This window comes from Hibiscus syriacus, unplaced genomic scaffold (assembly GCF_006381635.1).
Source record: "Hibiscus syriacus cultivar Baekdansim isolate YM2019G1 unplaced genomic scaffold, ASM638163v2 tig00111388_pilon, whole genome shotgun sequence".
NCBI classification, from domain to species: Eukaryota; Viridiplantae; Streptophyta; class Magnoliopsida; order Malvales; family Malvaceae; genus Hibiscus; species Hibiscus syriacus.
The window spans coordinates 1163336-1183126 of NW_024063076.1; the positions used below are offsets into that span (position 1 = coordinate 1163336).

The 19791-nt window shown below is 36.2% G+C and overlaps 1 protein-coding gene and 1 non-coding gene across 4 annotated transcripts; one reads left to right on the forward strand and one right to left on the reverse strand.

Annotated features, from left to right (window-relative positions):
* Window positions 1-13573: 13573 nt before the first annotated feature.
* On the reverse strand, window positions 13574-19197 carry LOC120160012 (probable NOT transcription complex subunit VIP2). 3 transcript variants are annotated; one of them, XM_039170485.1, is made up of 15 exons: window positions 19039-19196; window positions 17962-18064; window positions 17282-17390; window positions 17029-17207; window positions 16788-16836; window positions 16455-16673; window positions 15950-16159; window positions 15768-15863; window positions 15425-15513; window positions 15075-15254; window positions 14259-14681; window positions 14106-14158; window positions 13974-14015; window positions 13744-13888; window positions 13574-13639 (listed from the first exon to the last, which is right to left on the reverse strand). In XM_039170485.1, the coding sequence occupies exons 2-15, from the start codon at window positions 17977-17979 to the stop codon at window positions 13580-13582; spliced, it is 1872 nt and encodes a 623-aa protein (XP_039026416.1). In that variant the 5' UTR covers window positions 17980-18064; window positions 19039-19196; the 3' UTR covers window positions 13574-13579. The 3 variants fall into 3 exon arrangements, with proteins under 3 accessions (XP_039026416.1, XP_039026415.1, XP_039026414.1); XM_039170484.1 differs by having other exon boundaries at window positions 16455-16836; window positions 17321-17390; window positions 19039-19197; XM_039170483.1 differs by having other exon boundaries at window positions 16455-16836; window positions 19039-19197.
* LOC120160070 lies at window positions 17282-17362 on the forward strand. Its single transcript, XR_005519404.1, has one exon. It is a non-coding gene; the product is annotated as a small nucleolar RNA snoR35 (small nucleolar RNA).
* Window positions 19198-19791: the final 594 nt, after the last annotated feature.

Genomic DNA, 19791 nt, shown 5'->3' on the forward strand with positions numbered 1-19791 from the left:
ACTTGAATTGATTTCAAGTTGTAATTTTATAAACTCGACTTAAATCGAAAAAAATTCAAGTTATAAAATACAACTCTAATATTAATTCGAATAACTCGAAATTTTTTGTAATTAGTGAATTAGTTTTTAAGTTTGAATCGAGACCCTCGGGTCTGATGATATATATATCATATGAAAAAATATATATATGGATTGTACAGAGTTATAAAAAAAATCATTTAAGTCGGAATTAAATTATATCATAATATTATACATATTTATAATTAAATTTAAACATTAACTCAAAAACTCGACTGAAATCGATTCGGATTTTATAATTTATACTTGAAGAAAATTTCAAATCAAATTTAAATTATAAAATAAGATTTGTCAAGTCGAGTAATTCGAATTTTTTTGACTCAACTCGATCGAACGTTCACCCTTAATGATGAAGATGGACATGACAGTTGATGATGACTAGTGAACAATTAGTGTGATGAGCAACGATCTGCATTCAAGAGAGTCGAGAGAAAAGGTTTAAGTGAAAGAAGAAGAAAAAGGAAAAATGATAATGTTTTGGCATTCAGTCTTTCATAAAGGACAAAATATATAGAAGTATGCTACCATTATTAAATTAAATTTGAGTTATAAAATAAAATTCGACACTTTAAATAACTCAATTTTTTTACTTAACTCGACTCGATCGAACGTTCACACTAAATGATTATTTCTTTCTATACAGTACTTCGACGTTCTTGGCTACAATTGTAACACCCACAGACTAATGCGGGTGACCCGATCCGATCCGATCCGAAGTGTCACATTAGGGCCACCAGAGCAACCCACCGTAAAAATCCCGAAAAAAATTTATAATTTCTTTAAAAACGTGTAAAATCATAAAACACTTTATAATTAAAATACAAGCTCGAAAAACCATTCATATATTACAAACATAATTAAAATCATACACATTTCAGACTCGGAAATAAAAACAGAATACCACCTACATGCCCCCTAAACACATGCAACGTATTTCGCAAGTAACGTCAATGGAACTCCTTTTACTGATGTCGATAGTTGCACTGGTTCAATTTTTTTAACCTGAAATAATGAGTAAAAAAGTGAGCTTTGGGAAGCTCAATAATACAGAACTACCAAATGATGCTGAAGGATATGCAGATAATAGGTAAGCATAAAACTTCCTTATTGATTCAGACATCTACATATTTTATGCTGAGCTGAGGTCCCACTGATATCTCAGATAGTAAAAGATAAGAAGCTTCCAGTTTAGAGTAAACATTCGGAGGACTAGGTTCAAGAGATCAGAATAGGGTGTCTAATGTGTTCCCACAAAACCAATGAAAATGTACAGATCTTTTTAAAACAGTAGCAGTTTAAAACGTATTTTTAAAAACCATAGTAAAACCCTCCAACCGAATGCCAATATGCAGTTCTCCATAACTGCATCCATAAGGACTTACCCTAGGCCCAGAGGGGGTAGGTGCCAACCTAAGGGAGCACCTTGGGTCCATAAGGTCTTATTCTAGCCGAAACGTAGGTGCCCACCTGAGGGGAGTGCCCTCAGGCCCATAAGGACTTACCCAATGCACACAGTAGAGGAGCCACCCTAAGGGAGTGCCTTAGGGTCCATAAGGTCTTACTATTAGGCCCAAGAGCCCACCCAAGAGTCTCATTAGGTCCATAAGGAATTACCAGTCGGTGCTGAACCTATATAGGAATTACCAGCAGTGACTAAACTTGCCAGAGTCTTCATTCATACCAAAGTCCCAGAATACCCCATATAAAAATAATTTCAGTCAGTAAATAGAGATATTAGAAATCAGAGCGGAGATCAGAGATCATAACAGAAATCAGATATCATAACAAATATCAAAGTTTAGAGTAGAAATCAGATGTCAGATTGCATTTCAAATAACAGAGACATACTTTTAAAATCAGAGAAAATATATATGTATGATCAGGGAACACACTAAATGTTCCAGATATTATTCGGAGGCGATTGGTATTTATCATTTAGGGAGTCATGAAACTTATGTGAAATGATTAAACTCAGAAACGAGATCCCCATAAAAGGGTTTGATAGCTAACAGATTCATCGGTTATTCAGAACGCGAGTTATCAGGATCATATAATATTCGGATATTTTACGGAGGCACTATGTAATCAGAATTCTTTGTATCAAAGGTACTTGTGTTTTCATATATGACAAGAATAATTCCATTATCCAAGAAATCATAGGCATTTCGTGCATTAAGTTCTTGGAAAATTCTTAGTGATTTGATCTAATAAGGGAGAAACGAAGATTCAGGGTGTAACATCCTCCATACCGGGTTAGTGATTAATTTGTAAAGTTTCAGCATTTGGTGATTTAAGTAGAATGATGGAAGAGTTCAATGACTTATTTGAGTTATTTTGTGTAGGATTGAATTATAAAGAATGAAGATTAGAAGGATAAAATGGGCTTTTTATAGTAATATAATTATTGGGGTTAGTATTATATTAACCACGTGGATGTATAGGAAATTAAAAACAAGCTTCCAGAGTCATCTTCTTCTTTCTTCTTCTTAATACGTGAGACCCAAGCTAAGGTAAAATTCTCTTGTTAGTGAATTTCTTGATGAATTTATGGTTGATTCATGACCATTAGGCAATAGTTAAGCTTAAAAGAAGTTTAAATTGTTTTAAAACCTCAAGATGAGAAGTATATGAAGAATTAAAGAAAGGAAGTAGAAAAGTGAAATATTAGATTAGAGTTCATAATAAGAATTGGAAGTGAGATTTGACTTGTCATCAAGTTAATTAAGGGATATGAAGTGTTAGAATTGGAATTAGAACACCTTGAAAATTTAGTGTGATTCTTGAATGCCATGTAAATGATGGAATTTTGGGTTTAAAGAAGTAATTATGGAATAGAAATGAGTTTAAATATGTGTATGGAAGTTAGGAATATTAAGGAAAGTAAAATATGAAGGTTTAAGCTGAAATGAAGTGAATTTCTAGCTCAAAATAGGATTTCTGGGCTAAGGGAATCGATACCCATTCAAAGGGAATCGATACCCATTCAAAGGGAATCGATACCCCCTCAAACGAATATGAATTTCCAGAACACTAGAGGGGAATCGATACCCCCAGGGGGAACCGATTCCCCCATAAAAAAAAGAAAAGAAAGAAGAGAGACTAAACTATCAATTCCTTAAATTGGTAGGCTATTAGAGGTTAATTTCAAGACTTAGGCATCTGATAATCATCTTAAAAATTTTGCTTATGTAGATATTGAGCCTAATCGAGTTCCGGAACCATCGACAAGTAGGATCAATCGAGGGAAAGACAAAGAAATCTAGGTGAGTGCATATGCATAGCATGAATATGTATTTTATTCAGTTCTAGACTTGTGATAAGTCTAGATTCAATATTTTGATACATGATCATAGTTCATATGATGATATATGACATGAATCCATATCATATGCATTATGGGACATGAATATGAAAGAAAAAGTTATATGAGTTACATGATAAAGGTATGGAAATAATATGTCTACGTGATATAAATTAGATAAATTGTGAAAGCCCATGTTATGTAAATGAGAACTATAGGTATAGTTGGCATGCCAAGGGTAGAGGGTCTATGTTGTCCTTCGGGACATATATGTATTCTTTGGAACATGTGTGAGATCTGGTGAGACACCTACTTGATCCTTGGTATATGTATATGATTATTAAGGAATGATATGTGGTCCTTCGGGACATATATGTATTCTTTGGAACATGTGTGAGGTCTGGTGAGACACATACTTGATCCTTGGCATATGTATATAATTCTTAAGGAATGATATGTGGTCTTTATGGACATTATTATATGGCACTACGATGCAATTCTACGTGGCACTCCGGTGCAATTCTAAGTGGCACTTAGGTGCAATTATACGAGCTGTGGTGACAGCATAGTGCACAACCTCACAATACTCACATACCTTAGGTTCTCTGTATGGTACCATGGGCTAATGAACTTACTAAGACGAACTTATGAATGTGAATTTGATAAGTATATGTGTAAGAAACATGGTTTTGGTTATTGCATTGTTTACATACATCTTATTACTGCAACCCATCTCATTTTGGCAATTACTTTATATTTATTGATATTATTATTATATTGCCTCACTAAGTCGATGACTTAGCGTGTGAGTGTTTCACACGTAGGATCTGATAAAGTAGACGATCGAGGTTAAGCAGCTGGACAACATTACTCTTGCAACTATCAGATCAGAAGCAACTTAATCAGTAGGTCATTTTGTTATGAAAATGGATGTTGGCATGTAATTAAATAGTTAAGTTGTGTATGCTCTGAATATTTTGGTAAACTTATATTATCATATGTATATTATTGTATTTTTCGTAATATAAGTTCAAGTATTTTACTATTATTTGTAATGAGTTGTGTTTTAAAAGTCAATGTAATATCTCTGACTCGTATCCGGGTTTGGATACGGGTTGGGGGTGTTACATTTAATGGTATCATAGCTATGGTTTAGCCGATTCTAGGCATAAACCAGAGTCTATTGTCTTTAAATGGAATACATACCAACAAATAGTGAGAACTTATGATCTGGTATAGTATGAGTATGTTGTTTTGCTAATAGAACAATGTGTTTATTCTTATTAGATGTCCGGACATAATAGCTCCCGAAGTGAAGCGGGAGAAGATAGGCCTGCTGAAAGCAGTAATTCACCTGCCCTGGCCAGGCAAGGTGAAGAACAAGCATCTCAAGGAGTGCATGTGCAAGATCAAGATATGTTCTTCAGAACGTTAGACGCTATTCTAACGCGTCTTCAACCTCCTGCTCCACCAACTCAAATGATGAATGTAGCAAAAGAGTTGAGAGGTTTAGGAGCTCCCAAATTTAAGGGAGAAACCTAAGAAGGTCCGGTTGCGACAGATCTTTGGTTAAATGATTTAAAAATCATATTGGATGGTCTCCACTGTTCTGAAGTGGAGAAGTTAGATGGAGCTGTCTCGTTGTTGAGGGGTCAGGCGAGAATATAGTGGACGAACGTCACAATGAGGATGCCCAGTGACCAATTGACTTGGTCTTTATTCTTAGATGAATTTAAAAACAAGTACATTGGAGATCAATTTATTCGACAGATGAAGCAGGAGTTTTTGAATTTGAAACAGATGAACCGCTCTGTATATGAGTATGAATGTGAGTTCAACAAGTTGAGTAGGTTTGCATCCGAGCTTGTGCCTACTGAAAAAGAGGCTTGTGAATGGTTTGTGGAGGGTTTACGCCCTAGATTGAAAGAGATGCTGATAGTATTGAATTTGTCCTCGTTCCAAGAGGTGATCAATCGTGCCAAGAATCTTGAAAGAGCTCAGAATGAGAGATTCGGGGATTTTAGAGTTCAGACATCAAAGAGAACGGGTGCTTCTTCTAGCTTAGTACTATCAAAAAGAGGAAGAGACTCACAATTTCGATCACAAGCTAGATCAGAATCAGTTGCATCGTCTGCTAGGGGAACAAGTCAGGCAAGACCTAGACAGACGCAGTCAGTGGGATCTGGTGCTGGGAGATCTACTCCGAGTCAAGCGAGACAGTGTCAGCACTGTGGGAAAAATCATTCTGGGGCTAGTCGGATGGCTGCTGGGACTTGTTTTTGATGCGGAGATGCCTGACATTTTATCCGGGATTGTCCATTGATAGTTGGTGAGCCTGCACCATCTGAAAGAGTTGGTTCTTCCTCACAAAGAGGACGAGGAAGAGGCAGAGGAAGGAACCCGTCTAAATTCTCTGCTCAACCTGAAGTTCGATCAACCGCACGGGTGTACAATCTAAAGACAAGTGAAGACCGTGATGACCCTGATATTATAGCAGGTACTTTTTAGTTGTATGATAAATTAGTATTGGCACTGATTGATTCGGGTTCTAATTATTCTTATATTACAAGTAAGTTAATAAAGGAATTGAGGATTCCCTTAGAAGCTACGAGTAATGAGATTATAGTAACAACTCCGTTAGGCCATAGTGCTCGGGTGAATAAAGTCTGTAAGGGGTGTCCCATAAAGGTTCAGGGAATTGAATTCCCTGCTAATCTGATGGAATTACCCTTTGACGAGTTTGAAGTGATTCTGAGAATGGATTGGTTGTTCCGTTACTATGGAGATGTTAATTGCAGATTGAAAAAGGTAACCCTGAAAAGTCCAAGAGGAACAGAGATAAGTGTGAGCAGTGAAAAGTTTAATCCCTTAGCAAATGCAATGTCAGTAATGTCAGCTAAGAAGCTATTGCTATAGGGATGTCAAGGATTTCTTGCAAATGTGATAGATTTAAGAGCTATAGAGAAAGGGCTAGAGGAGATTCCAATAGTTCAAGAGTTCCCTGAAGTTTTCCCGGCTGAGTTGCCAGGATTACCTCCAGATAGAGAGGTAGAATTTCAAATTGAAGTAATGTCAGGAACCGCTCCAATTGCAATGGCACCTTATCGGATGGCTCCGAAAGAATTGCAAGAGTTAAAGAATGAATTACAAGAGTTGTTAGGAAAGGGATTTATTCGACCAAGTGTGTCACCTTGGGGAGCTCCGGTGTTATTTGTTAAGAAGAATGATGGATCAATGCGTCTCTGTATTGATTATCGACAGCTTAATAAGGTGACCATCAAGAACAAGTATCCCCTTCCACGCATTGATGACTTGTTTGATCAACTAAAAGGAGTTTCGGTATTTTCGAAGATCGATCTACGTTCGGGTTATCATCAATTGAAGATTCAGGAGAAAGATATTCCGAAGACGGCTTTCAGAACGAGATATGATCATTATGAATTCATCGTAATGCCATTCGGAGTAACGAATGCACCAGCTGCTTTCATGGATCACATGAACAGGATTTTTCAGCCCTATTTGGACCAGTTTGTTGTTGTCTTTATTGATGACATACTGGTTTACTCGAAGTCCATTGAAGAGCACAGCGCACATCTGAGGCTAGTTTTGCAAATTCTCTGGGATAAAAATCTCTATGCGAAATTGTCCAAATGTGAATTTTGGCTAAACGAAGTAATTTCTTGGGGCATGTGATCTCGGCAGTTGGGATTAGAGTAGACCCTTAGAAGGTTAAAGCTATAATGGACTGGGAAGTTACAAAGAATGTATCTGAAGTTCAGAGTTTCCTTGGACTTGCCGGGTATTATCGAAGATTCGTTAAGAATTTTTCGATGATAGTGCTGCCTTTAACAAAGATGATGAGAAAGAATGTACCGTTTGTTTGGACTTCTGAATGTCAAGAAAGTTTTGAAGCTTTAAAGAGAATTCTGACGGAAACTCCGATATTGGTTCAACCGGAATCTGGCAAGAATTTTGTAGTATACAGTGACGCATCCCATAACGGATTGGGGTGTGTATTAATGCAAGAAAGGAAGGTGGTAGCGTATGCATCGAGACAATTGAAACCACATGAAAAGAATTACCCCACTCATGATTTAGAAATGGCTGCTGTAGCATTCGCTCTCAGGATTTGGCGTCATTATCTTTATAGGGAGCGTTGTTACTTATATACGGATCATAAGAGCCTGAAGTACCTGATGACTCAAAAAGAGTTGAATTTGAGGCAACGTAGATGGGTAGAGTTCTTAAAAGATTATGATGTGATAATTGACTATCATCCCGGAAAAATTAACGTGATAGTAGATGCTTTGAGTAGAAAGACGTTTGCAGCTTTACGAGCTATGGATGCAAGATTATCTTTAACGGGAGATGGTGGTCTTTGTGCAGAGTTAACCCTTAAACCAGCATGGTTGGAACGAATAGGAGAATTGCAAAGTAAAGATGAAACGTGTTTGAAAAGAATTGAGCAAGTAAAGAGCAAAGAGATTAAAGACTTTGAGATTAAGTCAGATGGAAATCTATATTGTAAAGGAAGAATTGTAATACCCGACAATGATGACTTGAAGAAAGAAATATTAACAGAGGCTCATTGCAGTCCGTTAACGATGCACCCGGGTGGAACCAAGATATATATGGATTTGAAGGATCGATTTTGGTGGTCAGGGATGAAACGAAGCATCACCGAATTTGTGTCTAAGTGTTTGATATGTCAACAAGTCAAAGCTGAGCATCAAGTTCCGTCAGGATTATTACAACCGCTTTTCATTCCTCAATGAAAATGGGAAAATGTTACGATGGATTTTGTTTCGGGGATACCCTTGACTCCGAACAAAAGAGAATCAATATGGGTAATTGTTGATCGATTAACTAAGTCAGCGCATTTCCTTCCGGTTAGAACGGATTTCTCTATGGAAAATTATGCAGAGCTGTATATTAGAGAAGTTATTAGATTGCATGGAGTGCCTGTTTCCATAGTCTCTAATCGAGACCCTCGATTCACTTCTAGATTCTGGAAATCTTTGCATGGAGCGTTAGGGACTCGTTTAAACTTTAGTACGGCTTTTCATCCTCAGACTGATGGGCAATCAGAGAGAACTATTCAGATATTGGAAGATATGTTGAGAGCATGCGTAATGGAATTCAAAGGATCATGGGAAAAGTATTTACCGCTGGCAGAGTTCGCTTACAACAATAGTTATCAGTCTAGTATAAAGATGGCCCCATATGAAGCATTATATGGAAGAAAATGTCGTACTCCATTAAATTGGTATGAACTCAAAAATCGAAGTGTTCTTGGTCCGGATTTAATTCAAGATGTAGAACAGAAAGTTCGAGAAATTCAGCATAACCTCAAAGTGGCCTCTGATCGACAAAAGTCCTATTCTGGTCTTAAAAGAAAGGAGATTGAATTTGAAGTTGGGGATAAAGTGTTTTTAAAGGTATCTCCATGGAAGAATGTGTTGAGGTTTAGTCGGAAAGGAAAGTTAAGTCCCCGGTTTATTGGACCATATGAGATTGTAAAAAGAGTGGGACCCGTAGCATACCAATTGACTTTACCACCAGAAATGGAAAAGATTCACAATGTATTCCATGTCTCAATGCTTCGGAGATATCGATCGGATCCCTCCCATATCGTAAACCCAGAAGAGATCGAGGTATAACCGGATTTGACTTATGAGGAAGAACCAATTCAAATTTTAGCTCATGAGGTTAAGCAATTGAGGAACAAGACTATCCCATTGGTTAAAGTTTTATGGAAGAATCACAAAGTAGAGAAAGCAACATGGGAGCATGAGGAGGATATGAGGAATCAGTATCCCCATCTCTTTTCTTATTGAAAATTCGAGGACGAATTTTCTTAAGGGAGGGAGATTTGTAACATCCTCCATGCCGGGTTAGTGATTAATTTGTAAAGTTTCAGCATTTGGTGATTTAAGTAGAATGATGGAAGAGTTCAATGACTTATTTGAGTTATTTTGTGTAGGATTGAATTATAAAGAATGAAGATTAGAAGGACAAAATGGTATTTTTATAGCAATATAATTATTGGGGTTAGTATTATATTAACCAAGTGGATGTATAGGAAATTAAAAACAAGCTTCTAGAGTCATCTTCTTCTTTCTTCTTCTTCTTCATACGTGAGACCCAAGCTAAGGTAAGATTCTCTTGTTAGTGAATTTCTTGATGAATTTATGGTTGATTCATGACCATTAGGCAATAGTTAAGCTTAAAGGAAGTTTAAATTGTTTTAAAACCTCAAGATGAGAAGTATATGAAGAATTAAAGAAAGTAAGTAGAAAAATGAAATCTTAGATTAGAGTTCATAATAAGAATTGGAAGTGAGATTTGACTTGTCATCAAGTTAATTAAGGGATATGAAGTGTTAGAATTGGAATTAGAACACCTTGAAAATTTAGTGTGATTCTTGAATGCCATGTAAATGATGGAATTTTGGGTTTAAAGAAGTGATTATGGAATAGAAATGAGTTTAAATATGTGTATGGAAGTTAGGAATATTAAGGGAAGTAAAATATGAAGGTTTAAGCTGAAATGAAGTGAATTTCGAGCTCAAAATAGGATTTCTGGGCTAGGGGAATCGACACCCATTCAAGGGGAATCGATACCCCCTCAAACGAATATGAATTTCCAGAACGCTAGAGGGGAATCGATACCCCCAGGAGGGAACCGATTCCCCCATAATAAAAAAAAAGAAAAGAAAGAAGAGAGACTAAACTATCAATTCCTTAAATTGGTAGGCTATTAGAGGTTAATTTCAAGACTTAGGCATCTGATAATCATCTTGAAAATTTTGCTTATGTAGATATTGAGCCTAATCGAGTTCCGGAACCATCGACAAGTAGGATCAATCGAGGGAAAGATAAAGAAATCTAGGTGAGTGCATATACATAGCATGAATATGTATTTTATTCAGTTCTAAACTTGTGATAAGTCTAGATTCAATATTTTGATACATGATCGTAGTTCATATGATGATATATGACATGAATCCATATCATATGCATTATGGGACATGAATATGAAAGAAAAAGTTATATGAGTTATATGATAAAGGTATGGAAATAATATGTCTACGTGATATAAATTAGATAAATTATGAAAGCCCATGTTATGTAAATGAGAACTATAGGTATAGTTGGCATGCCAAGGGTAGAGGGTCTATGTGGTCCTTCGGGACATATATGTATTCTTTGGAACATGTGTGAGGTCTGGTGAGACGCCTACTTGATCCTTGGTATATGTATATGATTCTTAAGGACTGATATTTGGTCCTTCGGGACATATATGTATTCTTTGGAACATGTGTGAGGTCTGGTGAGACACATACTTGATCATTGGCATATGTATATGATTCTTAAGGAATGATATGTGGTTCTTATGGACATTATTATATGGCACTCCGGTGAAATTCTACGCGGCACTCCGGTGCAATTCTAAGTGGCACTTAGGTGCAATTATGCGAGCTGTGGTGACAGCATAGTGCACAACCTCACAATACTCACATACCTTAGGTTCTCTGTATGGTACCATGGGCTAATGAACTTACTAAGGCGAACTTATGAATGTGAATTTGATAAGTATATGTGTAAGAAACATGGTTTTGGTTATTGCATTGTTTACATACATCTTATTATTGCAACCCATCTCATTTTGGTAATTATTTTATATTTATTGATATTATTATTATATTGCCTCACTAAGTCGATGACTTAGCGTGTGAGTGTTTCACACGTAGGATCCGATAAAGTAGACGATCGAGGTTAAGCAGCTGGACAACATTACTCCTGCAACTATCAGATCAGAAGCAACTTAATCAGTAGGTCATTTTGTTATGAAAATGGATGTTGGCATGTAATTAAAAAGAGTTAAGTTGTGCATGCTCTGAATATTTTGGTACACTTATATTACCATATGTATATTATTGTATTTTTCGTAATATAAGTTCAAGTATTTTACTATTATTTGTAATGAGTTGTGTTTTAAAAGTCAATGTAATATCTTTAACTCGTATCCGGGTTGGGATACGGGTTGGGGGTGTTACACAGGGCATTCAAGATTTGTGTCGATCTATCAGAATATCGAGTTAACTCTAACTGAACAAATCCCAACACTGATACCTGTCAACCGGCCAAATCGTTGCACTTCCAAGAGTATTCACTTTTTAATACAAGCAATTCTTATCGAATTGATCATCTTCAGAATCATCGTTAAATGGATCTTAGGGAGACGAACAAATATTCCAATGATCTTTATTCCAATTCGGAATTGCAACGATATCAGGAAATATTGAATGTGCTTGATTCGTGGTTCAAAACCCTTATGAACGGTATAACATATAAGAGCATCAGTGTTTCCAGACTTATACAAGTTATTTGCTTAATTCAAGGTCATTGGAGTACTTAAATCAATTCATATTCAAGTTTATCCCGGTCACTTTAGAGTTTCCAGAGTAATTCTATCGTTTTAACAATTCGAATATGTACAGTACTTCCATTCAGTTCAACTTTGTCATTTCGAGTAATTCAGACATGTAAGATACTTTCGGTAATTTAGTAGTCGTGTGTTCGCTCAAGAATTAGAAATTTTAAGTCTTTTACCATCTCAAAAATCATGATCGATTAACATGATTATTTTCACTATCTGGGAAAATCCTTATCTTTTACATCATACAAGTATTTTCATAGTTTTTTATCCAAGTATTTTCGACATTTAACCTTTAATGAGATTAATCAGAATTTACTAGTCATGAGATTGATAGATTTACTAATTAAATCATTGAACTTAGATTTGTTTCTGATCGGTCTACCACTTTCTTTTACGAACCGTCTGAGTCTTATACAACTTAGATTTACTAGTCCTGAGATTGATAGATTTTTGTGCTCAACCGACCAAACATTTAATCCTCATTCGATCACTCTCAAACTTGAATTCAACGTCCAATAATTTCTCGGATATAAAGCAACCGAATTTACGTCAGAAACTAAACTTAATTGAGAAACCAACTTGAATCTGAAGATAAAACATTGAAAAACAACTTACCGTGTGCGAATTTGGTAAAACAAACTTTAGATTCAGACTCAGGACGTCAAAAAACATAAAATAGGACTTTTCGGAAATTTTAACTTTTTTGGTCAAAGTCAACGATCAGACCAGTCAACAGGTCAGGTTAAAGTCAACGGGTTGGGTCAAAGTCAACAAGTCGGGTCGGGTTGACTCGGTTCAAGTCGGGTTGGGCTGGTTCAGGCCAATCAAGCCATTTTAGAAGGTTTCCAGGGCAGGCAGAACAAGCCCACGCGCACGCGGAGGCGCGTGGCGACGAGCTCGAGGTGGTCGGCTGATTACTCCTACAGCTTGAATTACCCAATTGCAATCAAATTATTAACCAACATCAACCCAAAATCCATTGGAAATAAAGAAAAGGGCTGAAACACTTACCCACACCGGTGATCGACGAAACTGACGACGTTGACGCGACCCAATGGTCGGGTTTTAAGCGGAATAGGCTGGGGAACATGACTATGGTGGCGGTGTGGAGGTGAGGCGAACAATGAGCAAGGAGGCCAGATTTCAGAAAAAATAAAGCGACGAGGGGGTTTCGATGTCGGCTTCTTCTCTCGATTCGGCAAAACGGTGGCGTACATTGGTGAGCCAACGGACGGGGCTGGGTCGTCCGTCCCAGAACCAATAGTACAAACAGAATCTTAAATGATATTTAGACGGGAAAAAGCTTTAAACAGGCTGCCTACGAATAGTTCTTAAATCCCACATTCTTATAGAATCCAAGAGTAACTAATTAAATTGTGTTTATGTTTTGGACATACTGCATTTGAAATATTTTGCATTTATATATATAATTTAAGACTTGGTAACTCCATCCACATTCTTATAGAATGGCTAGTCTTTACTAGAATGGATGGCATTAATGATACTATTACAATGCAAACAAATTTGTAAAGGCATCATCTTAAAATCAGTATCACCTGCAACTACTTCACTGAAGTTCTCTTCAATTACTTTTATTCATTACATACACCTTTAACATAAAAAAGGTCAAACAACCGGTCATCGCAATCCAATCGACAGAAACAAACTCGCTAAATGCTGAAAACTGATGTCCTAATGGATGAGTTACAAAATACATACTTCAGCTTTATGAGGAGAAGAAGAAAAAAAAGCACCTTGTTAATGTTGAGGTAAAGCTGGTCTCTTTTCCACATACTCGTAATGGACAACAAAATTATCCTGCAGTTAAATTTATAGTCAGCATTCAGCAACTAGACTCATGAATAACAGTAAAAAAACAAAAAAGCAGCATTGTAATGAATTATGAATATTGTAGTTCTGACCTTGCGGATTGTTTCAAATGATTTCGGATCGAAACAGTGGTAAGAACCCCTCTCATATGTGGTTGTCTTCACTAGTGGCTCAACATTGGGAACCCTTATGAACCACATTCGGTGCTCCTTGTGGTAAAACCAGCCTCTATTATAACTGCCAATAAGAGGTGTTAAAATGAGGGCTGGAAAAAAGAAAATGCATAAAGATTCCCACACAATTCGTTCAGTTGAGAGCTTACAGTTCATTTGCAGCATATAACTGAGCTTCGTCTTTTGGCATGCTGTAAAAGAAACAGAGTTCAGATAACTAAAATACAATCTTAAATTAAACAATAGACTGATAGAGAGGCCGCGAATGTTAAAATAAACACCTGTAAAATATATAGAATAATGTGTCCACTGTGAACTTTGAAAAATAACCTTGCTGCGTGCATAGAAGGAAATCAGAGTTTCGAAATAGAGGCAATACACTAATTGAGAAAATTGCATTAAGGAGTAACCAAAATACAAAAGTGAAAACTTACATGTAAAGCGGGTGGTTGCTTAGCATAATAACATTGTGGCACAGTGAACTCTGGGTCACCCTTAGCTGGTTCATCAGACCATGGAGAACCAAAAGTCTTGTGAAGATTTTCCGATGAATTCAAATTTAACACAAGTGTTGTCAGATCAATTCCAAGAGCAAGGGAAGTCAGATCAGGATCAGTCATCTTTATTACACTTAGCAAACCAAGTAACCCAAATGGGTCGGGATTAGAGTGCGTAGCCTGCATTGATTTCAGACCGGGTTCCCTAAATGACTGATTCAAAGGTGACATCTGTGGAAGACGAAACTGCGACTGGTTTTGGTGTTGCTGATATTGATGGATGAGTTGGTCATAACCCATACCAGAAACCGTATTTGATGAATTTAGAGTTCTTAGCCCAATCCCGGGTGGTCCACTGGTCTGAAAGAAAGATGAAAGAAAATGTTAAAAGTCATTCTACCATCTATCGAATAAGAAAACATTTATGCAGAAATCAAATGAATGAATTATGTCCATCCTAAGGAAGTCAAACCAATTTCTTCAACTTTCAATCTATACTTCTTTTCACATGCTGTAATAAGAAAAAAAGAAAGGGCAAATTTCACATTCTTCCAGTTTGACCAACAGTGAATCTCAATTCAATACAGATGCTAAAACACTAAAATATGGATTTTCAAATTAGTAATGGATCTCTTCTCCCAAGTACCATTAGAGAAAGATACAATCCATAGAGATCTATATATATTCTTCTACCTCATGATAACCACTTGGTTAAATTTGCATGCAACCATTTACAGCACCAGATTACCATACCTGTGAGTGGTAGCTCGAATGTGAAGATGGGAAAATATCTGAGCCATGCAAATGGAGAAGATCTTGGTTGTTTACAGGTGAAAAGGAGGTAACACTACTACTGGCCGATGGAGCATGTTGCTGCTGTGGGCGATGGGATGAATACGATCCACCCAAGTTAAATCCTGCAGATCTCCCCATCTATGCAAATTGCACAAAAGTATTAGATAAAGTCTCAAAATGCATACATCATGAAGATGACAAAATATACTTTTTCTAGAGAAAAATAAGGAAATAAATAACTCAAGGTAAATAGAGCATATGAAGAATAAAATAAACCATAAATCCTCAATTTTGTAAATGTAACTCACAGAAAAGTGTTGAGATTGCATCATCAACATGGTATTGTCATGAAGTTGTTCTTTCTGGTGCATATCCATTGCATAATCACCATTACCACCTGTACAATATCTAATAATATGGTAAGGATCATAATTAAAGGTTTAAAAAAACAGCATCACAAGAATGAAGAAATTAAATGCAAAGAACCATGCAAAAATTTCAGAGACAAAATATACTAGAAACTAGAAAGATCAAGTTATGTACATATAAAACTTAAAGCTGGATTTAAAAAGTGAAAGAAATGCATTTATTTTTGTTAACCAGAAAGTACTATGCATTAAATCAAAACCACACCAAAGAATATTTGTGCACCTTTAAATCCTGGTAAAGCAGGGAAATCTTCATTTTGAATGCTAAATTCTTGGTTTTGTTGAACAATGGGACTAAGACCTTGTTTTCGCAATGAACCTGCAAGTCTAACTTGAAATATTAGGACTTCAGCAGCAGGAAAAAAAAGACAAACGAAAAATCAGAAAGTCTCTTCCTTCTGTTACCCAATTGTCCTTGAGAACCTCCAGCAGAACTAGGACGACTTGTCAGCTGAGGGAAATCATTATTTATGTCAAAAGGAGAATTGTCATTTGTGTTCACATCATTCAACATTCCCATGGAGCTAAGATTGTTCACAGCTTGGACATGGCTCTGGGAAAGAGGACCCCCAGCAGTAGGATAAGAATTGCCTAACATTGAAATCATCTGAGATCCTGAATATAAAAAATGTCACTCATGTGAACAACTACAGCTACATTAGTAAATCTACAAAATGCATTTTCTATCATATAAAAGTTAACATTCCATAATTATAAAACATGTATTCAGGATCAACAAAGAATAGGAATCAAACTAAATCTAATAATTGGAAATGACCAGTAAAAACTAAAAAGAGCATGAGAGGTGGTAAATTAACCAAAAATTCTGGTCATCATATTCATTTGTACCCAAGGGCGACAATAGCTAGCAAACAACAAAATCCAGGGGTGATCGTTCAAGGTAACATACCCTGAGGAAGCACACCACTCATCAACCGATTCTGTCCCTGCACACTTAAACTTCCAGATCCACTATTGGCACTTAAATTCAGACGAGATGCAAGACCAGGTACAGATAATCCACCAGCAGAGCTTATACTCCTCCCAATGTTGCCCCCGCCAACCATGTTTCCTAAAGAACTCGTTATCCTAGGACCTGCATTTCCCAAGATTGGGGATACTCCCAATCCTGGGGCAGCATTACGGTTACCAATTGCAGCAGAGGAAGGGAGAACCCCAGGTATAGAACCGCCAACTCCATTTGTGTTACTACTAAATCCAGGATTTCCTACAACACTAATACCTCCTCTATTTGTTACTCCTGAATGTCCATGGGAGCTGCCAAGAGATAGCTGTAAAATGGCATCCATAAGAAAATGCAGTAATTGTTACAAGAATGTAAGATTTTATTTCTTCCTATTAATTATAATTTTTATTTGTTTTTGTCCCAAAGACATGCATGAAGGGTGAAGGAAACATAAACAACTTCCTCTGCAGCAACCATAGAAAGTCAAATCACAATATGATGGGAATACTATAAGCACCTGAGATAGAGTGACAGGAAGATTATTTGATGCAAATCTTCCACCAGATAGGCTCCCAGTAGGCTGTTGGACCCCAACAGTTGGAACATTACTTAATGCTGAGTTTCTTGATGCGAGTGTACCAGGCATGTTGGGAACATTAAAGCTACCATGAATATTATGCAAGCCCTGAATGTTGCCTGCAAAACAAGCAATACAATTGCATGAGTTTCAAAGAACATAGTTTTGTGGAAATCTAGTAAAATCTACCCACCAGCGTGATGGAAAACAGGAGAGGCTGCAACAGACCGACCAGAGAAAGATGTTGCAAAAGCGCGTCCACTACTGTCTGGAATATTTGATGCTGATCCGTTGATAGAAGACTGCAACCAGATGCACATTAATTTTTTTTATAAAAACCAGATGCACATTATAATTTCCAGTTAATATAAAGACATGTAATACAAAAATTAAAACATTAATCAAACAGGAAAAGAATACGGACAACAGCCATGAATCATGTGACGCATCCAAATTTGATTTTAAGTTTCAATTAGAAAGACATTAGACAATAAAATGAAGAATATTTCCAAACATTCCATCATTAATGACACATAATTACTAATATTTTGAACCAATTGACATTTAGTGGAGCATCATTGACCTATAATCAATAGGTGTACTCAAGGTTCCTAAAAGCAGTATGCAAGAAGATATTGATATGGGCAAGCACATACACATATGCACAAAAATAGAGGCAACAGAATCCAATATGTTGCGTCTACAATCTACGAAAATATAGATCAGATTATCATCTGCTAAAACAACTAAATGGACCTATAGAAGATACATACTTCATTTAGATAAATTAAAAAAGGGAAGTCCGTAAACAAGATTGATGTTCAAAAAAGATTGCAACACCAAATAAATTGTTTCCAGTTTAAGTAATAATACATTTAGTAACCCCGACATTTTATAAGTGTCAACAGGTCATGCAAAGAACCATTCCTCGTTAACAAGCAAACCAGATTTGAGAAACTGCAACAGTATTTATAGCCTGAAAAGGACAAAATAAATTGTGAGAAGCTAACCCCAGAAAGGCAAGAGATGCTGAACCAAATCCAAATATATTAGTAAAACAGACCCAAAATACTTCACACATGCTGAACAACAATAAACTAAAACTTATTTCCAGTCACTTCCAATAAATGGCACCAAGAAAATGATGTCCACCTAAGCTTATCAACATCGCATTTCGCTACATGCTACTATCTTTTTCCACATCCCATTTTCCACTTCCAATTAATGATTGCACACCGTATTTTCTCAAATTAAATGATAACCGGAACATAAAAATCAAGAAAAATATTAAAATGCGGCATGTCTCTCTATTTATGAAGTTCTAAAAGCGGGGGAAAACCCTATGGAATTAATTCAAAAACTTTGGGCCTCGAAACCATTTCACAGTATTCAAATTATGGAAATTTTGCAAAGTAGAAAAGACTACAATCCCTTGACAAACCATCTAAAAAACACCAATAAAACAAAACCAAATTCGCACCAGCCATAATAATGCAAAAGATTTTAGGCTAAAAGACGAGAGCAAAAGAAAAACAGAAATAATCAGAGTAACTGATTCAGTATCATCTTAAACAAACTAATCTTCCGTATTTCATTAAAGAGGAAACGAAGAGAAAGGGAAAGACAACTATATACCGAAGATTCTCTGTGGAGCTATAAATTTCGTTTCCATGAACTATGTTTTCAATAATTATAAAAGAAATGAATGGGAAAATACACTACTATTCAGGTCAGTTCAGTTGAGCTAATCGACCGTCTCCCCTCATTTTCCAAGGTTTCTCGGTACCCAAACAGAAACATAGAACATAGAGTCTACTATCCTCATAAAATCCTTAAAACTATACATGCAAGAAAAAAAAACATAAGATCGAATTTCAGAAAAAAAACTGTGCGATTGGAGAACGAACTCAGAAAAGTCAAGATCGAAACCCAGTAAATAGTGAAAAGAACCTGAAAGGTAGACCAACGAGCGAGAGAGATCTTTAATTTTCTCTAATTTTCGGCGAGCTGAGTCAAAAAGCGAGTTGTTGCGTTTTTGCTTGGGTCCAGTTTATCTGAGTTTGCCCTGAATCGAATGAGTGAAAAAGGAAGCCAAAAAGAGATGGGTGAGCAGGGAGGGGGAAAAAAAGGCTGTCGTGATTGATGATATGTTAATAAGGACGGATAATGTTTTGCCTTCGGTAAAAGTCGGCCCAATCCAAATTTTTTGAGCCTCCTTTAAAGCCCATCATATTAATTTTAGTGTAAACTACAAAATTATCACATTTGTTTGAGTTTTATAATTTTTTCTCACCGAATTAAAAAAAGTATAGGAGTTGATCACATTTGTTTCATTTTAATTAAGATGTGGTCATTGAAGGTTAATATCCGTTAAATCTGTAATGGTTTGTTGACATGGCACGGTAAATATATAAAATTAAAATTACATTATTTTCACGTAGATAATACGTGGATTAAGTTTTGGTCACTTTCCTTTCAAATTTGTACACTTTTACTCACCAAATTAAAAAAACATAAGTTTTAGTCACTTACGTTATTGTTTTATTAAGTTTTGGTGTATTACATTATCGTTTTATTAAGTTTTGGTCACTTGGACATTAAATGTCGTTAGTTTGATGACGTGACTAGTAAAATGGTTTAATTTTTTATTTTAACTCGTAAACTTTAGACAAAATAATGACTATGAGTCTTTTTGTAAATGTA